The sequence below is a fragment of the Oryzias melastigma genome, linkage group LG1 (genome assembly GCF_002922805.2).
Source record: "Oryzias melastigma strain HK-1 linkage group LG1, ASM292280v2, whole genome shotgun sequence".
NCBI lineage: Eukaryota > Metazoa > Chordata > Actinopteri > Beloniformes > Adrianichthyidae > Oryzias > Oryzias melastigma.
Window position 1 is genome coordinate 24,037,487 of NC_050512.1, and position 27,654 is coordinate 24,065,140.

The window sequence follows — 27,654 nt, forward strand, 5'->3', positions numbered from 1 at the left end:
CCATTCATTAATCAGTAGCAGCTGAGCTCCTATCAAGCTACGCTTGGTTCACACAAAGACACAAAACACACACAAATTAGCCTCTCCAAGTTGTGTGGCACCTGTCCCTCTCCCAGTCTCTTCCATTGCCCTTCAGTCACTTCTTCCCACTGGTCTCCTTTAGATCTGAGAGCATCCGTCTTCAAGTCTGAAAGCAGGTGTGATGATTTACCACCCATCAGAACGAAAAGGGAGTCGGGATGTGATGAAAATAATGACCTCGGAGTGGTTTGCCGCCCCCTGGGCTGCACTGAAACTGAGACATTGATTCTTTGTGGATGCACAGCTGAGGCTGAAAAATTTGCTGCCTGGTGCAAAACTGACAGAGCAGGAAGCAGATTCTGTCAAACTATCAAAAGCTGGATGAACGCGCCGCACGGCCAAGCGAGCAAGCGGAAGCAAACTAGGACGGAAAAGAAAGCAGGAAAGGGAAGATTGGTTCAGTCCTGCACATGAATCAAATGGCAAACTGTCAATTGTTGTGGAAACCCTTTTACATGGACGTCTTCTACAACCTGAGGCTCCGGAGCCATATGTGAATCTTTGGTTAAATAACGTTTTTCATTTTAAAAAGTTATATTTTCCCATGAGGATCTGGCTGCAGACATTAACGTCCAGATCGGATATCCCGCCATATCCCATGAAAAAAAACTTCAACAGGCAACACCAACAGTTATGTTTTTTACCCACTTCAAGCTTCAACAATTCTCAACACTTTTGGGTTAGCATTAGGGTAAGTTGTATAACTTTCCCTTAGAGCCGATGATGCCAGCCATCTTGTCTGCAGCCAGGTCTCGCTCTATTTTTCGGACAAGGCGCATAAAGAGAAACAAATCGGTCAGACAAGACAAACTTTATTCAAGTCATTCACGCAGAGTTTAGGCACGCATCACTCCACGACAAATTGATACATTTTGGAGAGCGTGCCGTACGAAAATCAATTGGAGATCAATAAGCACAACCAGAAGTAATACATAGGCATCAAAGACATCATAGACATTCAAGCTTGATTTTAAGTTTCATTTATATAAAAAAATATATTTTTGCAGTAAATTTAAGTAGAGTTATTAATTAAGTAAAGTCCTAGATTTAATGGTATGTTGCGACATTAAGCATAAAGGGAGTAAATGTGCATCACGGTTTAAAATATACAGTCAGGATTAGGGCTGGGAATCATTAGGTACCTCACGATACGATGCTCGATACACTGCTCAGGATATCGATAATATCGCAATACTGCGATACTTTGTAAAAAAAAAAAAACATCTCTAATAACTCATAATATAGAGAACACGTATTTTTTAGGAATATATATATGTATATATCCCCATTTATTTTTTAGCTTGAACACAATCATACTGTAGGAAACAACTTTTGCCTAATTTCGTGCAAACAAATAATACACTTTTGTGCAACATTGCTTAAATCAGTAATACCATGTCTTTGACCATCATCGACACCAATCAAATTGGAATTATCTGTAAAATTCAGCGTTAACAATAGTAAACATGAACAGCAGTGTCACTACTTAATGCAAAATTGTTGTAAACAACATAACAAAAATTAAATAATTCAAGTAGCTCCCTGACACATTGGTGTCTGCAACAGCCAATCTGGCAACGCGTCCCTATCTACTTCCAAAGGAACGTCTCACCAAAGGAATATAATGTCTTACAGCCTCTTCAAACAAAGATAAAAGACTGGTGAGAATCCATCAAGAATCAATCGCAGGACCAAATATCGCAATATATATATTTTTGGAACACCCCTAGTCATGATCATTCAGTTCTGATTTAAAAAATTCTGGCTGAGATGCAATAAAACAAAGTGTGATATTTATTTTTTTAATCACGGGTGACATTACACTATGATCCTATAATCATCAACATGACTTCCTTTTATTTTGAAAGGGAGTCATGTGAACCTCTGTCAACTCTCTGTCCTGATCGACTATGAAAATAGTTGACGACTAATTTAATTAGTCATTACTTTATATTATATGGATTCAGAGTGTAGTAAAGTTGAAACTTATAACGTGATTATGCTAGCTTTTTGGACTATTTTAACATTTATTAAGACTATTTTGGCGTTTAGCTAACATTTCAGCTGCATGCTAGCTATTTTGGCTAATTTAGAATTTTTTGCTTTTAGGCTATTTTGGAGTTTGGCTAATACTTACAGGCTAGATTTTTCGGCTAATTACGCTTTTTCCAGTTTTGTAGGGTATTTTGAGGTTTGGCTATTTTTAATCTACAGGCTAGCTGTTTTGGCTAACCTACGTTACTTTCAGTTTTTAGGCTAATTCGGCATTAAACTAATACTTTAGCTAGCTATCAGCTTCAGCATTTTCAGCTATCAACATCAGCATCTTCAGCGGCCAAATTCAGCTTACAGCATTCACACTAGCATCATCTCAGGAAATGCTATGTATCTAATTTTTAGTTAGTTTTAAGCTAATGATGGTTAAGATGTGTGTTTTACATCCAGTTTGTGCATGATCCGATTAGTCGACTAATCGGAAAACATAATCTGTGATTAGTTGACTATTAAAATAATAGTTTGTGGCACTACTAGAGAAAAGGATGATCAAGTCAAAAAAAATGTTAAGTTCTAAAACAATCTCCAAGAAAAACGAGTGCCATCTGCTGTGCTAAGAAGCGGCAGCAATCAATCTGGCAGGAGCCGCTCTGCACAGACGTCCAGGTGGGCCACATCCTAACAATGCATACATGCTGATGGCACAGGGCGCTGGAGGAGGGAGGTCCTCCGAGGAGAGCAGAGACACCACAAGTCAAACAAAGCATTAGTCTTTGGTGCTGCGCTTTCCTGTCACACACCTTCCTCACGCTGATTCTTTCCCTCCACGGTGCTGATCTCAAAATGAAAATCCTCTGCTCCCTAACTTTTTCTGTTGTCTCTATTTATTTAAAAAAGAAGAAAGCTGTCTTCATTAACGTCACAGTAAAAGGCACTTTTTCTGAACCCACTTCATCCCGGTGAGGGTCACCGAGGGGTCAGAGCTTGTGTCAAGGTCTGGACAGGTCCCTCACAGGCAAACGGAGACAACAATGATTCACTCTGACATCTCCATGAGGAAAACATGCAAACATGAAAGGAAAAAAGTCTGATTTAAACTTTCCCACCGTGAGGCCTGAATACTTTAACCACAGCGGAAACGGCGACAATTCTGGAATTCATAGCAGCCGGTTCCACTAAGCTGATCAGTGTTATGTGTAAACACAGATGCATTTTGACACTGCGTAATCAAATAAGGGCTGAGGATTTGAAACCTGTTAGCGGAAAGGCTGAACAGCTTCAAACCTGGGGCATTATTTGCCTTTTAGAAATCTGTTCAGGTGCACAAAGTTACAACCATCACTACACTTTCAGTTATTGAATCTTTTCATAACATTTAATTCCTTATAAATTCAACTACAGGGAATATCAGCCCATTTGTTTAACTGTTAGAGAGCTTTTGTCTACAGTTTAAGACAAATTCTCAAGTATTAGGCCAAATGTGTGACAAACTATTGCTAAAAATCCAATGGTTTTGAGCTAAAAGGGAAGTTTATTATGTAGACGTGGGTCATTTGGAGTATATTTTAAGTTCTGATTATTGTATTTAAATAAAACTACTGATGCAGTGAAATGGAAATGATGTATTAGTTGTTTTGCTGCATGGTCATGTATCACAAATCATATTGTCATAGTTTTTCTATTAGCATGCAGCCCTAAAGTACACATACAAATCTTTAAAAAGTATGCACCTGATTTACACACATAAAAACCGCATTTAGAGATTTGAGACTCTTCAGGTCTCAAAGTTTTATGTGTAAATGATGCGTTTAAGTGCTGCATTTGTCACACTTTTTTTAAACAGGTAGGCCCCAAAAATAAACACAAAAAAGTCTGAAACTGCAGCTTTAAAAATGCATTTAAGAATAAACATTTGACCATTTAAAATATGCAACTCTGTTGTAAACTTGTGAGGCATAAATCAAATCCCCACTTGACACCAATGTTCTGGTCGTCAAGAACGTAAATTATAACTTACTCACCTGCCACTTCCACTCAGGTGTATCCATTCAACTGTATTTTTAATAAAAAGAGCTAATCAGACAAGCATCCTCGGTAAACTGCAGGCGAGATTGAATGCTGTTAATTTTAAGTTAAAAGGACAGAATAATTTCTCTGTATTTCAACTTGAAAGTTCAAAGATTTAAGAAAAAAAAAAATCATGCATATTTTCAGTACTGAGATCCCTAACTGCTAAAAAAAAAAAAAATCACTCTTTAGCAGAATAACTAAGAGAATTAGAGTGTGATATAAAAGCCAGACAAATTAACTGATTCATAAGTTCAATTATGATAAAAAAAAAATAAATAAACTTTTATACGTTTTAATTCTATAACCAACATTTGGCTTTTAAAAAACTATTTTTTATGTGAAACAAAAGTAGAATTTTAATGAATAAAACAATAACTATTACAGAAAATACATAAAACACTTATTTCCCTGAAAAATACTGAAAAGTACTTTGAGGGAATGAATCAATTCCTGGATTCGATTAGTTGATTTTAAATAAAACCAAGCCTACGGTGAAATAATAACCCCCCTCAAGAAATAATCTTAAACTGAAATTGCAAAAAATAAATAAATAAATAAATAAATAAATAAATAAAGAATTAATAAAAAAAAGACTACTGGTGCATCTATTTACACACGAGTTAAACTACAGATAATGATGTCTGCTTCTTACAGGGGGTAAAGGAAGCTTCAGAGGATGACTATAACATTTAGGTTTTGAGCAATGTCACCCCCCCTCACACACACACTTCTGTCTCTGGGCTTTTTTTTTTTCTCCCCACCCAGTGAGTGCACACCATTATTGGTTTCTCAGCAGGGGGATCCCTCTTTTCCAGGCTGAATGCACTTTCCACAGTAAACATGCTTTCTCCTGCTTTCAGGCACAGGCAGGCAGACACAAATCAGTGTGTCAGTGCAGCGGGGCACATGAGAGAAAAGGCTTCTGCTCCAAAGGAAGAGAAGATTGGAACTAAATCAAAGCGACGTCTAACACCTTGATTTAAGTGCATTAACTTCAATCTGACATGAAAGATTTAATATAGAACAGCTCTGTAACAACTAATATTTCGATTTATTTATGTGAAAACTCAGTCTTGCAAATAGAAGTCACATACTTTTAAAATAAAGGAGCTGAAATCTTTCCAAAAGCCAGATATCTAATTTTGACTGTTAATTGAAATACAACTAAGGACACTCTTTGTGCTTTTCTCAGATACAGTGAAATTCATTTCAAAGTCGAGGCTAAAAATAAAATTCAAAACGGTACAAAGAGTCCAGCAGATATTGAAAAGAAAAGAAACATTCATCTCCTCCAACCTCCATCAGATGTTTCTTTTTCAACTTTCCAAAGTTCAGATCAAGTTCTTCCTTCATGTGGGGTCAAATAAGACCCGAGCAAACTCACCATGATACTCCCCCTACCGTGCTTCACAATTAGAATAAAACAATGGGTTGTAAGTGGCTGTTTTGCCTAAAGCACTGCTGCATTCTCCTCATTTTTGCTGATGTTTATGTTTCTTGATGATATTTTAATTTCATGCTCAGTGTCTTACCTATCATCAGTAGGATAATTGCCTTTAGTTCCTTTGGATTTGATTATTTTTTTCAATTTAGGACAGAATTCCAACATGTGCATTTCATAAACACATTTGAACACAGCAACTATGTTCAACACCCATTATAACTACATTATTACAGACTTTAGGGGAATTAATTGTAGATTTGTGAATGTAGGGCTTTTTGAGACCATCTAGGCACCATGACATGATCAATAGGTCACAGTTTAAACTTGGATAATTATGGGGATTATCTTGACTTCTCAGAAGCTTAGAAGAATCCCCAAGTTTCAAGGGTTGTAAAAAATTGTTTTGGCAACAATTAATTCCATTATCTGTAGTTGATGATGCAATTCATAGTCGATATTGATTCAATTTTAACTATCCGATTCAAACTCACTGATCTAAAAGGACATATTTATTCAAAACTTCAACCACTGCAACTCAGAGATAAATATCTGGTACTGATCAGTGCAGGTGAAGTTTTCCAGATTCCTTCTATTTTCTTACAAGATAATCAAGAGTAAATTAAAAACAAACAATTAATGTCAAATCTGTTCAAAATTTTATTTCCTAAGTTCAGCCCACTGTTGTTTTTCCACAAAAAAAGAATACAAAAGAGAACAATATTCGAACATTATACCACAATTCATGGTCACACAACTTTCCAAAATCCGAAGCGTCATAGAAAAGTAAACCAACAGTTTAGTAAAGTAAACCCTCAGTCCAAATGGTATTTTCCAATATTAATTTGAATCAATGTTTTTTTATCATTATTTTATAATGGCATAGGTGGATTTGATCATCGACTTGCCTCAGACAGGTTGATCTGGTGGTATCATAGGATTAGAACGCTTTGACCCCATGTCCCACAATACCACCCCTCAGCAAGATGAAAGTTTTTCAGCTAATTCACCAGGTGGCTGAAATGACATTTGTAATCTGGAGGCAGTAGTCGCATTTTTACAAGCCTGAATATGACCAGGGAGGTTTCACGAAAATGTTTGAATTTGACAGCGACTGGACGATTTTTCTCTAAAAGTTGACATCGGTCAGTGGCCGCCAAGGCACATTTTGAAGCATCCCTGTGAGTCTAGTGACAGACAAACCTGAATAAATTGATTCACTTAATTGCTACACCACTAGAAGTTTTAGATTTAGTTGCCAGTGCAGCTGCAAGAACATTCCTGCAGCTCTAAGCATGGAGGAGTTTATACAAGGTTGAGGCTCTTGTCTCCCTTCACATCAGCCAAGGAAGTCCAGGAATGCAGACAAACTGCTCCAAATGCCGCAGCAGATGAGTCAAACTCATCAAGCAGGTTGAGTAATCAGTAACCAGATCACAAACATAAAAAAAACTACTACTGGGTTGTTTTTGTTTCAGGAGCTTAAAAGGTTTTATCCCTGTGGATCTGGGCTTGCGTGGAAACAGGACATGCAGGTTGTTGCTGACCTCTCAACCAGAATGCTTCCACCCAAACTTTTTCTCAACTTTACCCCCTCGACATGCACTTGCACACACTGACACCTGTACATATGATTTGATCTACACTCTTTGTAATGAGAATCAGTGACCTCAGGTGACCTTTGGTTTCTATCAGGTGTTTGTGACGCAGCACTTCCTGTAGAGGTGTGTCTCTACTAGGGCTGTCACAATTAGTTGATAATTTATATTATATGGATCGGAGTGTTGTAAAGTTGAAATTCTAATGGCATTATGCTAGCTTTTTGGACTATTTTGGCATTTATTAAGGTTTTTTTTTTTACTATTTTGGAGTTTAAATAATATTTCAGCTGCAGGCTAGCTTTTTTGGCTAATTTTGGGGGTTTTTTGTTGTTGTTTTAGGTTGTTTTTGAGTTAGGCTAATATTTAAATGCTATCTGTTTTGGCGAATTTAGAATTGTTTAGCTTTTAGGCTATTATGGAGTTTAGCTAATATTTTAGCTACTTCCCAGCTTCTTTGGCTTATTTAAGTTTTTTTTTTTTAGTTTGTTTGTTTTTTAGGCTGTTTTGGAGTTAGGCTAATATTTAAATGCTAGTTGTTTTGGCCAATTTTGGCTTTTTTCAGTTTTGGGGGGCTATTTTGAAGTTTAGCCATGATTTAAGCTGTTTTGGCTAACCTATTTTATTTATTCATTCATTAATTTTTCTGCTTTTTAGGATAATTTGGCATTTAGCTAATATTTTAGCTGACTTTCAGCTTCAGTGTTTTTAGCTATTAGCTTCATTGATTTCAGCTATCAACTTCAGGATTTTTAGCTATCAATTTCAGCATCTTGCTATCAGCACTAGCATCTTCAGCAGCCAAATTCAGCTGACATTACACTAGCATTATTGCAGGTAATGCTATATATATAGTTTTTAGTTAGTTTAAAGCTAATATGTGTGTTTTACATCCAGTTTGTGCATGACCCGATTAGTCGACTACTCATAAAAAATAATCTATGATTAGTCGACTATTAAAATAATCGTTTGTGGCAGTATTAGTCTCTACTGACGTTTTTTGCACAGCCTACAAACAGCATGATGTGGAGTTGCTCAACTTTGGAATAGTTTTACACCGGATGCCCTTCCTGAAACTATCCTGTACTGTACCCGGGCTGGGGACTGGCACAGGATAGGACAGCAGAACATCTGACAGTGAATGCTCACCTTGAAGTCCACGGAGAGCTGCGGCGTGTACTCCAGCGTCCAGAGCGCGCGGACCAGCGCCGCCAGCTGCTCGGTCACCTCTCCCCTGACGGCGTGCGCCTCCTCTCCCCTCTCCTCCCCGCTCACCTTCCCCTGGCAGATGTCCGATTTGTATTGCTCCAAGCCGAGGTACTCCGCCAGCAGGTCCGTGTTGCTCAGACACTGCACCACGGCGTTCATGAAGCAGGTGTTGCCGTGGTTCTTCAGCCCCAGCACGCCCGGCGTCTTGTCGCCGTAGCACCACGACAGCCTCTCTCTCACCGAGCCGTGCGCGGAGGAGCCCACGGAGTTCTTTTTCGCGGGAAAGTCGCTCTTCAGGTGGCCCGAAGTGCTGGGTCCGAATCCCCCATCGTCGTCGTCCGCGTCCCGCTGTTCCGCGTTGTCGGCGTGCGCCAAACTGCCCAAAGTTTTCAGGATCCGGCCCATGAAATTCCCGAATGATCGCAGCGATTTCCTCCGGGTGAAGCGGCCACTTTTGTATTTATTCTCCTTCCGCTTGGAGGTCTTGGCTTTCATGGGCTGTTTTCTCGCCTTGCTGTCTTTGCGGGTCTCCATGGCTCAGTCACTTCCCTGGACCGAGGAGGAGGAACAAATGAAAGGGACTGAGGAGTGCACCTGTCTGCCTGCCTGCCTGCCGTCTACCCCTCCTCCTCGGCTTCACCAAACCTCAGACCTGCTGCTGAGAGGGCACATGATCACTACTGCATGTCCCATTTCAATCCCAAGTGCTGTTTTCCCTGTCATTTTCCCTGAAAGCACTCCCTCCTCTTCCTCACTTCCTCATCAGAGGCTCTCCGTGCCAGAGCGCGCGCCAGGCGGGCTTTGACTCCTCCAAACGCCGCTCTTCTTCCCAACCTCCTCTCCCCTCCTCTATGGAACCACGGCTTATTGTTGCTCCACTGCCGCACGAGCGCGTTCACATGGAACCACTGTATAGTACTGGCCAATTCCACATAAACTTTGTGCGTCCAGTTTGCTCAGCAGGAACAAGGAAGTTTGCGCAGGTGTCAATCAGTGCAGCTTGGAGCTGCCCCCTGTAGGAGCATTGCATCACTTCATGTTGGGTTTTCCAGCTTCCAAAGAAAACCTCGATGATGTTCAAGGAAGCTGGGGTTATGACTTGTGAAAACCTGGATTTGTATGGCAAGCCGGTGCGCTCAAAAAACAAATGGCACCAACAAAATATGGCTGTCATTCACAAAAATGTACGGAAATTCACTTTTGTTACAGGTGATACATGCAGCCAAGATGCAGATTGCTGCATTGCCTGCACATATTTTAAGTGCGTCCAAGGAAAAATCCTGTTGTTGGTCACACAAATTTAACCCTTTAACAACGGGGAAATTTGTGCAACAGCAAAATAAAACGCGTTTTTCGAACTACATAATTTATGTAATTCCAGTGGATTCTGAAGCAGAAAAAATTGTATTTTACATTTTTTACATTTTACATTTCAGCATGTTCAATGGACGTGTTTTGTAGGTAGAACCCAAACAGTGCGTAGTGATGGATGAACGTGAGTTTTGAACGCATTTCCATAGATGTTTCACTGGAAATAGTCGCTTAAACGCAATGGCGGTGTGATCGTAGCTTCAAAGCTAGCCTTCAATTAATCCTTTAACACCAGAGCTCCAGTAATTATGTTCTTTGATTTGCTGTAACTTTTCGCCCGTTAGCACGTCAACGTAATTCCAGTAGATTCTGAAGGAGAAAAGCGAATACGTGTGTGTGGGGGTGTGTGTGTGCGTGTGTGCGTCTCTGTTTCTTGTAAATATATATACACATAAATATATATATATTTGCAGTATTTTAAATTGTTATCAGTATTGACAAATAAAACATCGCGATATTTCATCAAATCAATTTTTTTCCTACACCCTTAAGTTTGTCCAAAAACCTGCAGTGAAACAAAACAATGTAATTATTTTAACAGCAAATACATACAATTTATTTATTTTGCATTTAGAAATTAAAGAACTTCCCCAGTTGAGGTCTTCAACTACCTTAAAACTTTAAAACTGAAACTTGAGTTTATAGTATGTCATTACGTTGTAACCATTGCTGCTTCTCCTACACTCACACAAAATGAAGGCTGGCATACCAATAAACCAAGCAGATATTTGCAGTTTTACTTTCTCTTGAATGGACGATTAGACAATTTTGGGCTTTTTTTTTTTTTTTTTTTTTATCCAAGAAATAAATGATTGTAATTTCACAGCTCACCAGCGCTAAAGATTTTATTTCAAAAGACCAGGTGTGTGGAGTCAGTGAAATAGATAGTTATTAGGTTCTGCTTTTATTTAGTCCTTTTTTTTATTGTAATTTAACAATATGCTCCACCAGCATACCAAATGCATACAGTTTTTAGGGGAGTCGTGACTTGGTTTATTAAAGTTTTACAGCATAGCTCTAAAATGTGTTTTTTTTTTCCTTTTTTTTTCCATTGGAGGCCAACATCATTAGTTTTTTTTTTAGGTTTAATAATGTTTTCTGCTCCAAACAGATCATGTTTTCCATATTTATGTTTCAGGGGCAGTACTGTGAAAGATTATTTTATATGATTGATGTAAATGGATTCAACTAACAATTTAGCATATGTATAGTTTTATAAAAATCAAATCGTTTTTAATAAATTACAAAATGACTCACTTTTTGAAAGCACTGACAGGACATTTTAGAAGCAAAGATATAAATGAGTTTATTAATTAAATTGAAAGAAAACAACAAAAAATGAAAACATTTAGAACTGAATTTGCGTTTGAACGAAGGCTTCTGCTTTTCTCTGCAGGTTTGAAGAACGCTTTACAGTTTGGGAGGATGAGGGAACTTCCATCGCAGGATGCCTCCATCTGCGCTGGTGCTGACGAGAATGCGATTGTTAGAGCAGATCTTCAAACTGGTGATGCTGCCGCCGTGGGCAGTCCCCACGTGGGTGACCAAGCCTTCCATGAAGGTCCACACTTTCACCAGCTTGTCATCTCCACCTGACGAAGAAAATGAGAAATAAAAGAGAACTTAAAGGACATTTCGGGCTGACAATAGGAGCTAAAAAAAAAAAGGTGGTTTTGATGAAATTGGACGCACTTCATGATTTATGAGATTAAAACATCCTCATGGAAAATGATACAATGACTACTCTTATTCTAAAAGGCTCCATGAAAGTGTAGCTTCAGAATAACATTTTAATTAGAATTTCATAACATGGAATAAAGCAGCATAATCCATGTAACACTGTATGCTATTAATAATCTCATTATTTCACTAATACATTTTACAGTATGTGTAATCTCTCTAATTAATATAAATATATTCAAATCATATAGTAATTATTAATGTGTTTCTAAACAAATGTGTGTAAATGTTTAAGCTTAAAATTGAATTGAATTGAAGAATTGAAAAAAATCGTAATGGAATCGATCCGGGCTCTGGGGATTAAAATCCTTTCTAGAAATTATAATTAATACCAAGCCCTAGTATTTGGATGTATTTCCGGTTTATGTTATGAAATGAAAAGTATCCTATTGCAATAAAATGTTCATTACATAGTTCATTTGAATTTAGTGTTTTTATAGGGGTTCAAAACATGCTGACTGAATGGTTGGTCCTCTCATATTTTCACCACACCAAATGTAGCCCAAAGTTTGGACGCCCCTGATGTAAGGTAAGAAAATGTGCAAACAGTAAAAGGCTGTAAACACCTTCCAATGTGATGGCAGAGATATGGCGTAATACAAACGAGTTTAAGGTGTGTGAGGAGCCATACCCGTCACAAAATGACTGCCGTCCTTCGTGATGTGCATGGCGTTGATGGGGCCGGACAGGGAGCCTTCCAGATTTCGGATGATGGAACCGTCGTACACGTCCCAGTACGTGACCTGGGAATCAAGAAGAATCACAGAGAAATCTAGTTTTTTTTTTTTCTTTCTTTTTAAACCCTTAAACAAATCTTTAAACCGTAAACACTGGAGATGCCTGTCAAAAGATCTACCATGGTGGAAGACAAATACTAGATGTTATACAGTGGTTTTCATGGCTTCCATTGCAAAGGCCAGGGTTCACATCCCAGCTGGGGCACAGTGTTGTTATGCAATTTTTTTAAGTGATTATTATTAAATAACTACTAATTTTAACATATTCCAGGCAGGTACAGTTTTTCTTTTTTGCTTCCAGTGATATTTGTGTATGTGGGCAGATGGGGGGCAGAAATCACATTTCGCCTAGGGCGCCATACAGACCAGACCTTCCTCAAGCTAACATTAGCGGAGCAAAGATAACAACAATCAATATTGGATCAATCTAGTCGTACAGTTTTGAGCCAGAATCGCAAGAGTTGAACGTTCATCTTGTCTCACACACTTAAGCGAGAGGAGACTTTGGCACGCCCATTTCAGTAGTTGCATCATCAGTCTGAGCATTTTCAAGCATCAGGTTTTCTGATCCAACACCATTTCAGTTAAGAAATACTCAGAAATGCAGTTTTAATTGTAAATTATTTTATATAGGTCCTCTACTATGAGGAAAATGCTACAAGACAACACAAAAAAGACAATCTTTATTGGAGTGGGTCTTTAAATATTGTGCACAAAAACGTTAAGTTTGAAATAATGAATCTTTGATGTGAAATTAGTCCAAAAACTGAGACTTAAGTGGTTTATTGTTAATTTTCTTTAGTATGTCATGTTTGAGCTTTGACTTGTTATTTTCTGAGTAAACTGATGTCTTTCTCCGTGTTCCAGTGAATGGGGGGGGGGGTCTTTGCTGCATAATGGAGACAGATATATCATAGCATTATTATGCTGCTGCTTTTTGTTTACTCAAGCAGGTGTTAAGCTTTCGTGCTTATCTGCAGACAGTATATTGATACTGAGTGGAACATAATAAAATATTTGTTTATGGCTTCCTCTCACTACATGCCACGCTCGTGAGCGCTTCCCCCTTAGCTTCTGCTGACAGGCATCAAATGGTTGCGGAAAGCCGTGTCAGAAAACACAGCTGGAAGCTGTCTTTGCTCCGTCTGTTTTCTAGGAAGAAAACATCAAACTTCTGTACCTCCAGAGTTACTTTTTGACGAGAAAGTGCAACTAAACTGGGGCAGGCATGGCTCACTTGTTTTTACAAGTAAACAAAGCTTTGGTTTTGTAAAAGTTGCAACACAAGTTAAAGTCAAATACAGCACGGGGATTTAAAAACGCTCTGTGCACATTTAGTAGTGAAGTTCCTGCGATCCGGAACACACAATCAACATTGATAAATGTGATATAATTAAAATATTTTGCATGTTTTGACAATGTATATTAATTGAGGAGTGTAATTAGAAGACATATTAAAAGTCTGTAGGCCTTATTAGGATTCAGTGCTTCATTAATCCCACTCTGTATGGAAATGAGTTGAGAATATTGTTGCATTCATTTCAGCTTGTCACACCCACTTATTGAAACCTTGTTTGCCAATCTAAATGAGATTTAATCATCCATGGAGCTTAACAGCTGTCAAAGCAGCAAGTAACACAAACAAGCCACTTGCCAGCTGAAGTTATTTATAGCACCAGATACATCATATTGCCCCATTAAAAAAAAAAAAAAGTTGGTCCATTTTTGTTAGTTTCAAGGAGAAACAGATTAAAAACTCACATGGAAAGAAGTGTTTTGATCTTTAAAACCAACCTTTCAAGTCATGTTTTGATGAAACTCTACTGAAGGTGAAGTGATGCTTCAACACTCATCTCAGTCCCTTGGCACTATTAAAAGGTTCAGAGGCTATTTAGCTGCACGTAAAACAGATATGCTAATTCGACTGCACTTAAAATGATATCGACTGTTGTCAAACCAAAAATAGAAACGTGAGGCAACATGACTATTCAGTTCTTATAGAAATGAGTGCAAAAGAAGGAATAAGCATTTTAAAAATGTGTCCCCCTATGTTTTTTATTTGTTTTACTGCGTAGAAAACAACATTTCAACTATATTTTTCTCTGTTCTACATCTTGGTATTAAGTCACTGGGTGTCTTTCCAGTGACTTGCTTGATTCTCTTCTAGGTGTTGACTTCTCTCTCTCTGTGTCTCTGTACTCCCACTTCTTCCAAACTTCTTCAATTAAGTTTGCATCATCAGCAGTGTTAAAAAGACTAAAATTTCTGGATCCAGTTTGCTCTGCCATCATATATTCCAATTCAAACAACAACTGTATAGGTTAACTGGCGTAAAGGCATGTGACTGCACTACAGGGGTAAAATTCCAACTGTGAATAATGTCATCAAGTTGTCCCACATTTTTCTGGGATTGGGGCGATTCAAATTTCCATGAAGTATAAATTGGGGACGAATAACTTAAGTAACTTCATTCAAAACTAAATCATATTAAAAAAATAGTTCTTGAACAAAGCAAAACATAAAAAAACATATTATAGAATTCTATTTATGATGCAACTGTCTTATTATAATGAATTTCTCCACAGAGATTTGATAGAATTGCTATAAGTTTAACTAATACACTTGATTTTCTTTAAAAACAATAAAGATTGATTTACAGTGTCAGTTGCACACTTACTTTTTGGGATCAAAATTAACAAACAAACTGACATATTTATTGTCGAAAAATCCTAGATCACATATTAATCTGATGACAACTTAACTATAAAACACAGAGAACTTATTTAATGCTTAAAATGGGAAATGGCAACAAGAATGAAAAAAAATAGATTCAAAATTAACTAATGTTGTGTTCTATTTAGTGTTGTAAGAGTGTTTAAAACATTATCCAAATACACAACAACTTGAAGTAAGATATAGAGAATTAACATTTCAAAGATAAAGTATTAAAGTCTAATGTAATGTTATTAAATACAAATCCGTTGTTATTCATTATTCGGTTTGTTTTGTAGTTTCAGCTTTTTGGTCTTGTTCTAGGTGATGATGATGGAATTCATGATTATTATCAACATTAAAGTATAACTAAATGTGCTAAATAGAAAGCAGGATCACTTGGGGGAGAATTAATGAGCACAGGCTTCCTCCCGCTCCCCTTTTATCCAAAGATTTGTGTTAAATAACCTGTTTCTGTTGTGTGATCATTTTTGTTCATTATTTAGAGCACTGAGTTTACAGATATGTTTCCTTTTTTGTTGTAACTCATAAACCTCTATCATTAAATAAAGAAAGAAACTTAAAATAAAAACTGTCGAATTGTTTTGGGTTGTCTTGAGGTCAAATAAAGAGCAAGCTGTTAAACACAGACATTCCTTCCCTTGTATCTGCTCTGCCGCGATCGCCAACAATGTGTCATGAAAGCCATCAGTGCGACAGGCCCATCTCCACACTGAGGGATGTGAAGTGGTTTGTGCCATCGATATGTTTATGCACACTTATCGGTTTCTGGCAACATGATGAAAGCCACTGTAATAATCTTCTGCTGATCATTTTCTCCTCCTTTGTTGCTGCCACAGTCCTGACCTCTCCCTTCTTTTTCATCTCATTTCAGAGACCCCCACCTTGGCCGATCTGAGCGCGCTCAGACTGTCTCAGCCTGGGAGGCTGGCCCGCAGCCACCGCAAAGGCCACCAGGAAATGAATTTCTGGCAGTGAGGTCTAAAATATATCAGATTGGTTTAGCGTTGATATGGGGAAACCTTAATTAAAACTACAATGAATTCCCAATTACTCAATAAGTTCATTTTCTGCTGTCGTCAGGCAGATTTTTGCATATTTGTTTACTATTATGTCAATTTTTCATGCCAATTTAAGATATGTGTGATAGCTCCTAAAATTGATCATAAAACAAATAAGTTTGTGTATTTAATGGACACAAAAAGTATCTTAGCATTAATAAAGCAAACTGGAGGTGGGACAAACTGTTAGAAAAACAATAGTAATATTTGTTTTTAAAAGAGCCCATATCCTTGTCTATCTTAAGCTTATTTAGTAAATGTAAAAGGTCCCAGCAGATACAAAGAGCCCTGAAACACTGGGCTGAGTTTCATTATCTTCCAAATGTAATCCAGAACTGCAGCCTCTGCTTTCCCTTCAAAGACTCATGTCAAGTACTGCATGTCACCAAGGTAAAAATGCTAGAAACATTTTATCATCAGGACAAAACAAACACACATTTATTGAAGATTTAAAACGGTATGGGAATTCATCAGCAAGAAGAGTCAGTTTTGACACAAAGTTTTTTCCACCTGAGAGCAATAGAGTTTTTTTTCAGGCTTCAGATTTACAAAAAAAGGTGAAACGAAAAGGAAGTGAGAGACATAATCTTACAGATTCCACAAAGGGATTCCTTTTCCTCTCAGACACCACAGACTGGTTGCTGCTTTGATCCTCAAAAACTTAAAAATGCCCCAAAATAATTTCCCGCAATGTAAGGATACCTTTACTTCAGGGGAAGGTTTGCTTTTTGATTTTTAGAAAAAACATATGTATTATATGACTTTAAAAGAACAAGAGGTCATATTAAGTATTTTTGGGCCAGCAATGTATATAAAAAAAACAGTAAAATTTTTTCACAATATTAAATAATTTAAACAGAGATCTTGTTTTTTTTGTCCTCAGCTGAGCATCAACAGGTTGTTTTGCTGCAAAACTTTCAGTTGTTTTTGGAACCACCTTTAGCAGCATAAAGAGCATTTGTTTATCTCCAGCTCTATTTGTGGCTCATCCTAGATTTTAGTGGGGTTGTGGTCTGGACTTTGACATGGTCATAGCCACACCTTTTTCCTTAGCTTCGCTTTCACCCACGAATGCGAGGGATCATTGTCCTCTTCCATGACCCAGTTCCAGACAAGTGTAGCTGGCACACAAGTGGACTTACAAGTGATTCTAAGACACTTGGGTATAATAAAGAACGTAACATTTATTTCTCAGGCTACTAGGTCCTAAACATACTGTATTGCTACTGTTGGTTTTCCCAAAGTAGATTGTTTAGAGAAATATGTTTTATTTTACCTTCTTTATAAACAACATTACAAGTCATATTTTTATTGTCTAAAAAAGTATGTCAAAGTACAGCCTCATAGTTCATTGTTAAAGCAAATGTTTTTACCTTATGTGCGATATGGTTTGCCTTATTATTATGCTTCTTCCTTAATATTAGGTTTCAAGACAGTTTTATTTATTTAAAAATAGAGCATCCATTTTGTTAAGGAGGCTATGTCATACATAATAATGCTAATATCAATGAATTCAAAAAATATCAATTATCGCTGATTAAAGAAGAAGCTTCACATCCAAGTTTTTGATTTGTTTGTATGCATATAAACAAACTGCATCCACTGCTGCTTGGTATAACAAACATAAATTACTATAAAATATGTTTATTTGATTCAAACTGGATTTTTAGGAGATTAAAGGGGGGGATACAATCTCAATCAGAAATTTGGTAAATTCAGATTTTGACCAATCGATCACACACACACACTGGAAAAAGTGAAACAGTGAATCAATTAACAAAATTTATGTTTAAAATGATTAGTTTGTATCAAACTACATTCTTGAATTGAGTTAAACTAGCAAACTGTGACTCCAGAGCCTCTTGTGGCTCTTTTATCTCTTTATTGTGGCTTTATAGCTTTAAAGAAAAATGCTAAGGATTCACATAAATAATCAATTTAAGTTTTGCCGTTTCTGTTTCAGTTTTTAATGTGTCAAACCACAAAGCAAAATAAAGACAAAAAGTGTAATTTACTGTCATAGACATTCTGTAGAAATATTCTTCAAATGTATATTTTTCTGTTAAATTGTGGTTATGGTTTGTTAAATTACACTGAAGTGGTTAAAGTTACAAAAACAAATGCAGATTAAAACAATTAAAAATGATTGAGAATTATGTGTTTGGTGCCTTACATCTTTAAAAATGAGAATAAAAAGCTCAGTTTATTTTTAATTGTTTGATTTTTGTTTTAATAATTGGATTCTACCTCAGTGTTGCTTTTATTTGGTAATAAAATGAGAATAATGATGCATCAAAATCCTAATGATAAAAAAAACATCATGTTTGACTCTCTTGCATTTTACTCTGAAGTTACTCTAATGCAGCAGGAGAACTTTAATTGACATGGAGTGTCTTTTATTTTGAAAAGAACTTGGAGCGATAGACAATGTTGTAATTCAATACTGTATTGTATTATTTAAAAGCTACTTTTCTTAAATCATTTTTAATGGCCAAAAAAAAACATAAATAGAGTTAAACCATTAACTCAAAAATGTAATTTGACACAAATAAATCACTTTAAATATAACAAATCACAGAACTTGTTCATTGATCCAACGTTTCACTTTTTTTGGTGTATATTTTGCTAATAAATAATATTACAGCTAAAGATTTTGCTAAAAAAGAATCAATAAAAAAAGGAGACTTCTTAATTTAGGAGCTATTTCTGTTTGTCCCATGAAAATATTCCATTATTTTTTCCATTTTTAGAACTGTTGCTATTTTTAGCATCGTCTCATTAAGATAAACTCTACCTGACCCTGCCTGACACCACATTTTATCCTCTTGGCTGCCTTCCTTCTCCTCAATCTATGTTATTTTTCATTTCTTCAGAGGCAGGCTGCTCCGTGTAGAGGGGTTTGGGCACAAGGAAAAGAAAGAGACGCCGTCGCTGTCTTGAACAGAGAGGCTGTGTTCTAGGATGAGCAGATGGTGGATCTGGCTGGCACTTGGGTGGTACAGGCACATCCGCAGGAAGGCACGAGCGCCACAGCTCCCCCCCTCCACCACCACCACCTTCTTTGAATACCTTCTTTTCACTCGCTCTCTGCTGTGTTCATCAGCACAACTTGTCCTCACCTCCCAGCATGCAGGGCCGGCAGCAATATGGGGCTAGCGTGTGGCCAAGTTCAAGGGTTGTGGGTAAAGTGCACAATCAAGGCGGCGTTTTGTCACGGTGAACTTCCGACCCGATGGAAATCAGCAGTTAAGCAAAATCCCCCACTAAACAGAGGGCGTGCTCCTGCCACAGTCACTAGCAGCTCGCACAATGGCTTAATTATGCTGCGCTGAGAAACAAACTGCAAGCAATTCAGATTGGATACGCCGCTGTGTGTCTTTTTGTTTGGTTTTCACTGGACTCTCTCCTCATCAGAGGAGCAAGATTTCTCTGTCATGCTCACTAAGTGGAGATCACAGTGAGTAACAGCATGTTTGGGCGGCTGTGAATGCCAAGAAGGTTTCTCTTTAAATCCTGATTGATTCTGAACATTACAATGTTGTACCGGGGTGCTAAACAAACACCTTTAACACTACTTTAATTGGGGTGGCATCTACCTTTTTGTCGGTTCCACTGGTGATGATCAGGTGCTCCTCTGGGTGATAGCACACCGCCCGAAACATCGTGTTTGCGATCATCACCTGAAGGCTGACGAACCGCCTACAGAAAGTGAAATAAGTTTCACAGATGTGGAAAAGCTTTGAAATAAACACATAAGACACTGATCACGTTTGGACGACCCTCTAGGACAGGGGTATTCAAATCCAGGCCTCGAGGGCCGGTGTCCTACATGTTTTCCAACCAACCTTCCATTGAAGCTCCTTATTGGCTGCTAATTTCCAGGATCAGGTATGTTTAGCCAATAAGGAGCTTCAATGGAAGGTTGGTTGGAAAACATGTAGGACACCGGCCCTCGATGCCTGGATTTGAATACCCCTGCTCTAGGATAAAAAAATTTGGGGTGTTCTTAACATATTATTAAGGCCTTTTTCTCATGATGGAGAACATGAATAAAAAAAAATAAGCATTTCAGAATATTTCTTTACTGTTTCAAAAGTTTGCAGTTTTAACTCAAAATGAACTATTTCCCTCCATGACTGATGAACTACTTACTCTAAGTCCCAGATAACGCAGACTCCATCAACGCCGACACTGACACACTCTTCGTCGGTAGACTTGATTTTGACACTGGAGACGGTGGCTTTGTGCTTTTTCATGCCCTCCACCAACCGAGAGCCATGTGGCAGCAGCTCCCAAACACGCACCTGCAAACATCCAACACTTTTTATCTTTACATCCAACTTTAGGCCCTACTCAGAATAGGAATCAAATACAACTTTAAGTGAGTCTGTGTTTTATTGACTGATTTATAGATTGTGCTGTTTTTACGTCTCACTATTTGGCACTACAGATTGTTGAAGATCTGCTATTATATTTCTGCTTTTCCCAGTGGACTCAAACAGCATCCAAATGAAATCTTATAAAAGTAATTGAATGGCATAAAACCTGCAAGATCTCGTTTGACCTTTATGTCAAAATAAGAAAGAAAATGTTATTTTTCTTACTTTACTGTATCTACATTTTATCCACCATGTGTAACCTTTTACCAGTTTAATTTAGAACACTTCTCTGTAATACTGCCCATTTGTGTGTTACATCAAGCATCATCATCTCAGTCCACAAGATCATGATTTTGCAGCATTTCTCTTGGTTTTGCAGGGACATAAAAATAACACACAAATCAACACAGTCTGGAAAATGTGGATCTGGTGGTGCACCAGGAGTTGCACCATCTACTCAGGCTATTGTCTGCAAACACATGGAAATGCCATTTTTGTTTGTAAGATTTAAGAAAAAAATAAAAACATTAAAGATCTCTTTTACTACCACGATTATCTCCTATTTAATTCAAAATGTGCAAGTGTTTACATATTCAATAACCATAAATGTCTGGCAAACAGTTTTAAGAGTACTGCGATCAATTAAAATGATGAATATATTGAAAGAAATAACACCCTAAATTAAATATAATTAAAAAATATCTTAAGGGGAAATAAGATGTCCTTATGGGTGAGACATTTAGGGCCACCAAAGAAAGAGCGAGTGTGATTCTCAACTTTTTTCTTTTGCTGAATTCACACACAAATATAGAGAATAATCTTTTTTTAACAATCTGAGGTCAGACATCATTTTTATGACTCACACAAGAAATAAGAAATTCTGAGGATCGTGATGAAGAACTCAAGTGTAAAAATAGGCAAAAATGAAAAAACGCTTTATATGTTGTATCCAATAAAAAGTCCTAAATTATTTATAAATAATAACTCCTGACTTATTTAGAGCACATTTTCCTTGATGACATATTTAAGGTCAGTTTTGGGTCTATAATTCACAGATGTCTGGTTTTGCACTTGGAAAAATATGAGAAAATGAGTCATTCTATGAGAACTGGTTAATGGCTAATATTAGAATCCAGCTACAGTGTTATTTAGACACGTGGTTACAAGAGTATAAAGACAACAGGGCAGAATAAAATCTATTTTTACTGCTTTTGCCATCTTTAACGCAGATATACATTCATATTTAAAGGAGTCACAGATTTTGTAAAATATTAGATTGAAAAAATGAACAAAAACCATATGAGTCAAAAAAGCAAAAGCAAAAATATATTTCAATAAAAATTCAGTGCCGCACTAAAGAGAGATTAAAAAAAAAGGTCCTTCTGAACACTAAAAACTGACTTTAAACAGTAAAACATGACATCATCACCATAGAAATGGATTTAGGAGTCCAGTATGACACATTTAGGTCAATAAATATCACCTTTCAAATGATCTCACCGATAGAATGATAGAAATCATAAATATGTTTAAGTTTTGTGACAGAAACCAAAAGTGACAAAAAACAACAACAAACATATCAAGAGACTTCTTACTTCTTACTAATCATCACATTGAGTCTAAGGATTTTGAAGCTCTTTCCCTACCTCTCCATCCCCCCCTCCACTGACAATCCTTTTGCAGTCTCTGGTGCCGGCGACGGCTGTTACCCCCATCTTGTGTGCGTCGTTGATTATGATCATTGGTCGTCCACTTTCAGGACCATTAACACGAATCGTACAGTTGCTCCAAGCTAAAAAAAATAAAACTTGAGTAGAAAAATAACTTTCATTCATATTTCATTCCAGCTTAGTCCTGTGCAGGGTGATGGAGGATGCTGGAGCCTATCCAAGCTACCATCACAGGGACACACCCTGTCCAGATGAACAGTTTGGACTCACCAATCAACCTATCAAACCTGTTTTTGAACTACTGAAGGAATGCATAGAGAGAACGTCCAAGCTCCACACAGAGAGCTTGCTGCAAAGCGACAGTGCCAACCACCACATCACTGTGCAGCCCCATGGGCAGAATTCCACACAGAATAAGTTTGATTGAAACTGATTTAAAACCAAAAAAATCTTTGTCATTCTTCTGTAATTTTTCTTACCACTAATGAGGCTGCGCCCGTCAAGCATGAAGTCCAGGGCATTGCAGGTTGCTTTAGGGACACTGATGCGGAGAAGCTCTTTGGGTTTGTCTATGCGCCACAGTCGGATGTCGTCATCAGAGCAGGTTGCAAATAGTTCAGATGTTCCACTAATACACACAATATAAACAGAGTTATGATGTTGCAATAATGTAAAAATGGAAAACAACTTATTCAAATGGGTAAATTATTTATTTTTTCTTAAGTGTTTTAAGACTTTTAAACATTACATTTATTCAAGGTACAGACACTTTCTCCACGATTCTTTATCGTGATGAATGGATCATGCGTATGGCTCCCTCTAGTGAGCACAATGAGGCATTGCATGTTCTAGAACCATTATTAACAGTGAAAATCTCCAGCAAGTGAGCACAAAAATCAAAGGAAAAGAGCATCATTAGTTCTCTTAGTTCTTTTTTGTAATATGGCAACAAGAAAAAAAGAAAAACAAAAATAAGGTTTCAGCTTTGAGACACCTCTGACTAACCATTTTAGGCAAGCCATTTTTTAGATGTTCTATTTGCTTTAAACACTAATCAAGGCCAGATGCTTTTGTGAATCTGGCTGCTGTTCCATTTGTAGCATTGATGAATGAACAGATGTTTTCTGACTTTATCAGCGTGAGTTCCTGCCACTTACAAAGGCATGACCACGTCTTTCACAGCACCGCAGTGGCTGGTGTAAACCAGTTCAGCTTCAAAGTCATTAAAGCTGATGCGGAAAATACAGCCAGCTTCTGTGCCAGCATAGAACTTCTGTTCTGTGTCTTTGACCGTGATGGAAGTCACTTCTTTCTCCAGCTGGATCCTCCTATAGGTAAAGGAATGCCAAGTTTAGCAATGGTTCTCCTTGGAGTTGAAGAGGTACGTTTTGGAAAGATGCAAAAAAATGATAAAAACACTGGACTCACCTAAGAGTTTTAAAGTTTGTTTTGGAGCACAAAGATAAGACTCCAGATCCAGAACCCACGAGGAGGTCCCCAGATTCCAGCACTTTGAGAGCAACAACACCCTGTGCCAAAAATCCACAAACAGGAATATGTTTTTCTTTTTTCTTGGTTTATCTTCTCTTTTGGAGTTTTAACATATGGTGTGTGTACTTACAAGGTTGTGTTTTGCTTTAACTGGACCACAGTCACTCAGAAGTCCAGTTCTGAGGTTGATTTTGAGGAAGTCTCCAGTGGTTGTTCCACAGAAAATGAATTGATCGTCTTTTGAGATCTGAGAGGTGTGACAGATCCAGACAAGTTTCAGCAAATTTGGTCTATCATGAATATTTGCTGCTGCGTGTTACAACAACTAAAATACATCTGATAGTTGAAAGTTTGTTGAATGATTAAGCAGGAAATTACAGTGGAGTAAAAAAAAGTATTTAGTCAACCACCAATTGTGTGAGTTCTCCCACTTAAAAATATGAGAGAGGCCTGGTATTTTCATCATAGATATACCTCAACTATGAGAGACAAAATTAGAAGAAAAATCCAGGAAATCATATTGTCTGATTTTTAAATGATTTTTTGTAAATTGTGGTGGAAATTAAGCATTTGGTCATCTATATAGAAGCAATGACAATGATCCCAAACACGTTGCCTGGTAACAAAAGAGTGGCTTCGTAAGAAGCAGTTCAAGGTCCTGGAGTGGCCTAGCCAGTCTCCAGATCTCAACCCCGTAGAAAATCTTTGGAGGTTGAACATCCATGTTCAGCTTCAAAGCATCACTGATCTAGAGGAGATCTGCATGGAGGAATAGGCCAAAATACCAGCAACAGTTTGTGAAAACTTGCAGAAAACGTTTGACTGCTGTCACTGCCAACACATGGTATATAGCAAGGATTTAGTCGACCTTTTGTTATTGACTAAATACTTATTATCCACCATAAGTTACAAATAAGTTCGTTAAAATCAGTTACAGGCCTATCTCGTCTTTTTAAGTGGGAGAACTTGCACAATTGCTGGCTGACTAAATAAGTTTTTGTCACACTGTTTTTGTTATTTTGTGGCATGAAAAACTGTCAAAGCATCAGAATTTAGTCCTACTTCAAAACAATAAAACTGCTGAATAAGGAGAAAAAAATGTGTTCTTCATACCTCCACACATTTGACATTCCTCTGAAGTTTTCCTATTTTACAATCTGTGAATCTAATATTTCTGTTGTCCAATTCCCAAACTCGTATTGTTCCACTGCCCAAAACACAACAAATGACAGAAGTGACAAGTGACTTTGGATTACAGATTTAGAAAAATACAACACATGTAAAGGTGAATGAATCATATATAAAACTGCTGAGATGATTCACTCACCTCCCAGCAGAAACAAATATGTTATCATTTGTGTTTGAGTATTGCACTACGAGGCAGGGCCCGGCGATTCGAGACGATGCCGTGCTCCAGCAGATGGCCTGTTTGGTCTCAATGTCCCAAACAACAATGCTGAGGACACAGATGCTCATACTGTCAATCCAGTTACATAGCATGAAGTCTGGCAAAATCAGATGTCTACTGTACCTGTCATCGTCTTGACCTCCTAAGGATACCAAGTATTTGTCGTTGGGAGAAAAGGCCAGAGATTCAACCTTGACCTTGTGAAGATTCAGCTCAGCGTGGACAGATCTTTGTGCATAGTTCCAGATAAAAACTGTTGCCTGGAAAAAAACAAAAACAAAAAAAAAAAACACCAGGAATAGCACTGTTTTCCAGAGACCCTTTGATCAGTTGACACAGTTTATCTGTCGGGGTTGCTTTTTGTTTCTCATCTCCTCTGTTTTCTGTGCTTCTCCTGGAGGGTACCACCCACTCACCTATAGTTCTCCATGCAGGGGTTCACGGCTGCCTGCACTTCAATGAATTATTAGTGTAGTATTTCAGCTTTACAGTTTGAGTCCTCTGGGTTGATGCGTTCTGATGGAATCTGCTAACGTCAGGGAGTCTTTTACACAGACTGAGGACTATCTGCTAGTTTCCAGTGTTTGTTGAAGACCTACTCCAATTAAAATTGTGTTTTAGGGGTTTTTAACATGTTTTGTGGCAGAAAATTGAGCTTAAAATTGCATTTCAGAGTATTTGTTTATTCAAATCGACTTGGATCAGGAGGGGATGCTGAACAACCATTTGAAAAAGAGCTTAACTGTGACATAGAAAATACTCCGGGCAGACCACAAACTGCCTGCTCTGCTCCATAACAGAAAAGGGAAGGGGGGCGGGGTTGCTCTGCTCCAACAGTCCCATCTAAACTCAGATAACTACTGTCGCTCGAGCACTGGGAACGCTTGTACAAGACTATCTGAGTAAGACTTTTAAGGGTTTTTTTTCCCACTTCAAGGGGAACTTTTTGTTGTTAAATTATATGTTCCTAATTTAGCCTGAACCATCTTGCATCCGGGTCATTGTTCTGGGACACCAGTGAATTAAATCAACTTCACTATTTTCTAACTTGTTTCAACTATTTTGTTTTTTGAAAAGCAAAAAAAAAGGATTTTATTCATGAACTTTACAAACAAAAGCATAAAATTTTCAGAAAAGTAAAAAAAAAAAAAAAGGTTAGAGTAAAAACCAGTAAAGCACACTCATGTTGTGTGCATCTTACATGGCATAGTTCTACTCCAACATTTTAATTATGATTGTGTTGCTTTCTAGGACAGTTTCTGCAGAGCAGCAGGAGTTCATTAGAAATTTGTCTCTGAGTTGTGGGCGGGACTATTGGCGGGGAGTAAGCCTACACTAATATCCCATTATTCCTTTGTTAACACCCCTCACAATCCCAAGCTAATCAATATAATCTTGGAGTTATCCATAAAGTTTTGACATGGAAGCCAGCTCAGACGAGGAAAAAGGGACATACGTGGATCTATTTGTCCAAGTGGATTCATCGGAATGAAGCAGAGCAGGGGGCTTGTGAATGACATAATTTTGGTTTGTATTTTAAAGTCTCTGAGTAAAAACTAGAGATGAATCACAGAAATTTATACCTTAAATCCCCAAAAGGTGATTTGTCCAGAGGCAATGTAGGTTCCACTTTTGGACACAGAGATGCAGCACACGTTGTTGGTGTGTCCGTGCAGGAACTCCTGTTTGTCATCACGGATGCTCTTCAGAATCACAGTGCATCCCAGAGGATAGATGAGATGTTGTTGGTCTGGATGGACTCTCAGGCCACAGGGAACACGGCCTGACAACACATGCAGCATACAAGGCAGACACAAATATCATGGCAAACTGTCTCCCCTGTGACCTTTAGAGGTAGAAAATTAATTAATTTAATATGTTTTTAAAACAAAGAAAAAATTTGGTTTGTGTTGCAAAAAAAAGAAAAGTTTTCGTTCTAATTTTCAAACTTACCGTTAAATCCAATGGCAGCTTCCAGCTCCAGCTGAGGAATGCTGGGAGTTGTGGTCGCCATCAGGTGAAAACACTCACACCAAGATTTAAGACTAAAACAAACTAGCAATAAAACGAACAAGTAACACACAACTTCCTTTAGTGCAGACCTTTTTAGGTTTTAAAAAAGTTAGTGCCCAAGTTTACTTCTCAGCGGAAGCCGCCAAACAAACTGTTACTTAGCAACCGATTTGGCGCGTGGTCTTTGCTGCCTTCATGAGCTCAGAAGAAAATCGGACATTTTGCAAGTGCAGCTAGTAGGCTATATCAACTTAAACAAAGTTATTCAGCTCTTTGTTTTCCGTAACAAGCTAGAGAGAATTAAAAATTACATTTTTAATTTTATAATTTGTGTTAAACTTGCATTGCTTTTAAATTGTCCTGTGTAGCAGCCAAGCTAGCTGTATTTTTAAAAATGATAAATAGAAAGCCACAGAGGAGGAACACACATCAGACACTTTATGTTAATAAAATGGAATTCTATAAAATTAACAAAGCTTCAAGCATATGCAGATTTGTAATGAATGTTACCCAGCATTGATTGATAAAATAATGTTATTTATCTTAGGAAACTCAATTTATACTGAGCACATGGTAATCTCAACAAGCAGATGTGCAAATTAGCTTTTGCAAAGAAAAAAAAAATCTTATTTAATGTAGATTAAATGAAACTGCAGA

The 27,654-nt window shown here is 37.6% G+C and overlaps 2 protein-coding genes across 2 annotated transcripts in view; both read right to left on the reverse strand.

Moving 5' to 3' along the window:
- The window catches only part of usp43a (ubiquitin specific peptidase 43a), a 147,147-nt gene extending 137,728 nt beyond the window's left edge, over window positions 1-9,419 (reverse strand). The window contains exon 1 of the mRNA XM_024289726.2: window positions 8,335-9,419. Coding sequence (XP_024145494.1) covers window positions 8,335-8,928 — 594 coding nt within the window. The 5' untranslated portion in view covers window positions 8,929-9,419. The remainder of the gene's footprint in view (window positions 1-8,334) is intronic.
- Window positions 9,420-11,045: 1,626 nt separating this feature from the next.
- On the reverse strand, window positions 11,046-26,998 carry cfap52 (cilia and flagella associated protein 52). The gene is made up of 14 exons (XM_024289725.1): window positions 26,938-26,998; window positions 26,568-26,767; window positions 25,108-25,244; window positions 24,904-25,032; window positions 24,690-24,783; window positions 23,707-23,823; window positions 23,514-23,614; window positions 23,243-23,413; window positions 22,565-22,713; window positions 22,062-22,207; window positions 20,189-20,340; window positions 19,633-19,735; window positions 12,137-12,248; window positions 11,046-11,357 (listed from the first exon to the last, which is right to left on the reverse strand). The coding sequence occupies exons 1-14, from the start codon at window positions 26,996-26,998 to the stop codon at window positions 11,176-11,178; spliced, it is 1,854 nt and encodes a 617-aa protein (XP_024145493.1). The 3' UTR covers window positions 11,046-11,175.
- Window positions 26,999-27,654: the final 656 nt, after the last annotated feature.

What these genes read in the sequence shown, in the direction of transcription:
- cfap52 (XM_024289725.1), bottom strand. Translation starts at nt 26,998, where the DNA reads ATGGCGACCACAACTCCCAGCATTCCTCAGCTGGAGCTGGAAGCTGCC. An exon ending in AGCTGCCATTGGATTTAACG is followed by an intron (nt 26,768 to 26,937) that starts GTAAGTTTGAAA and finishes ATGTGTTGTCAG; the next exon opens with GCCGTGTTCCCTGTGGCCTG. An exon ending in CCAGTGGAACCGACAAAAAG is followed by an intron (nt 12,249 to 19,632) that starts GTAGATGCCACC and finishes CTTGATTCCCAG; the next exon opens with GTCACGTACTGGGACGTGTA.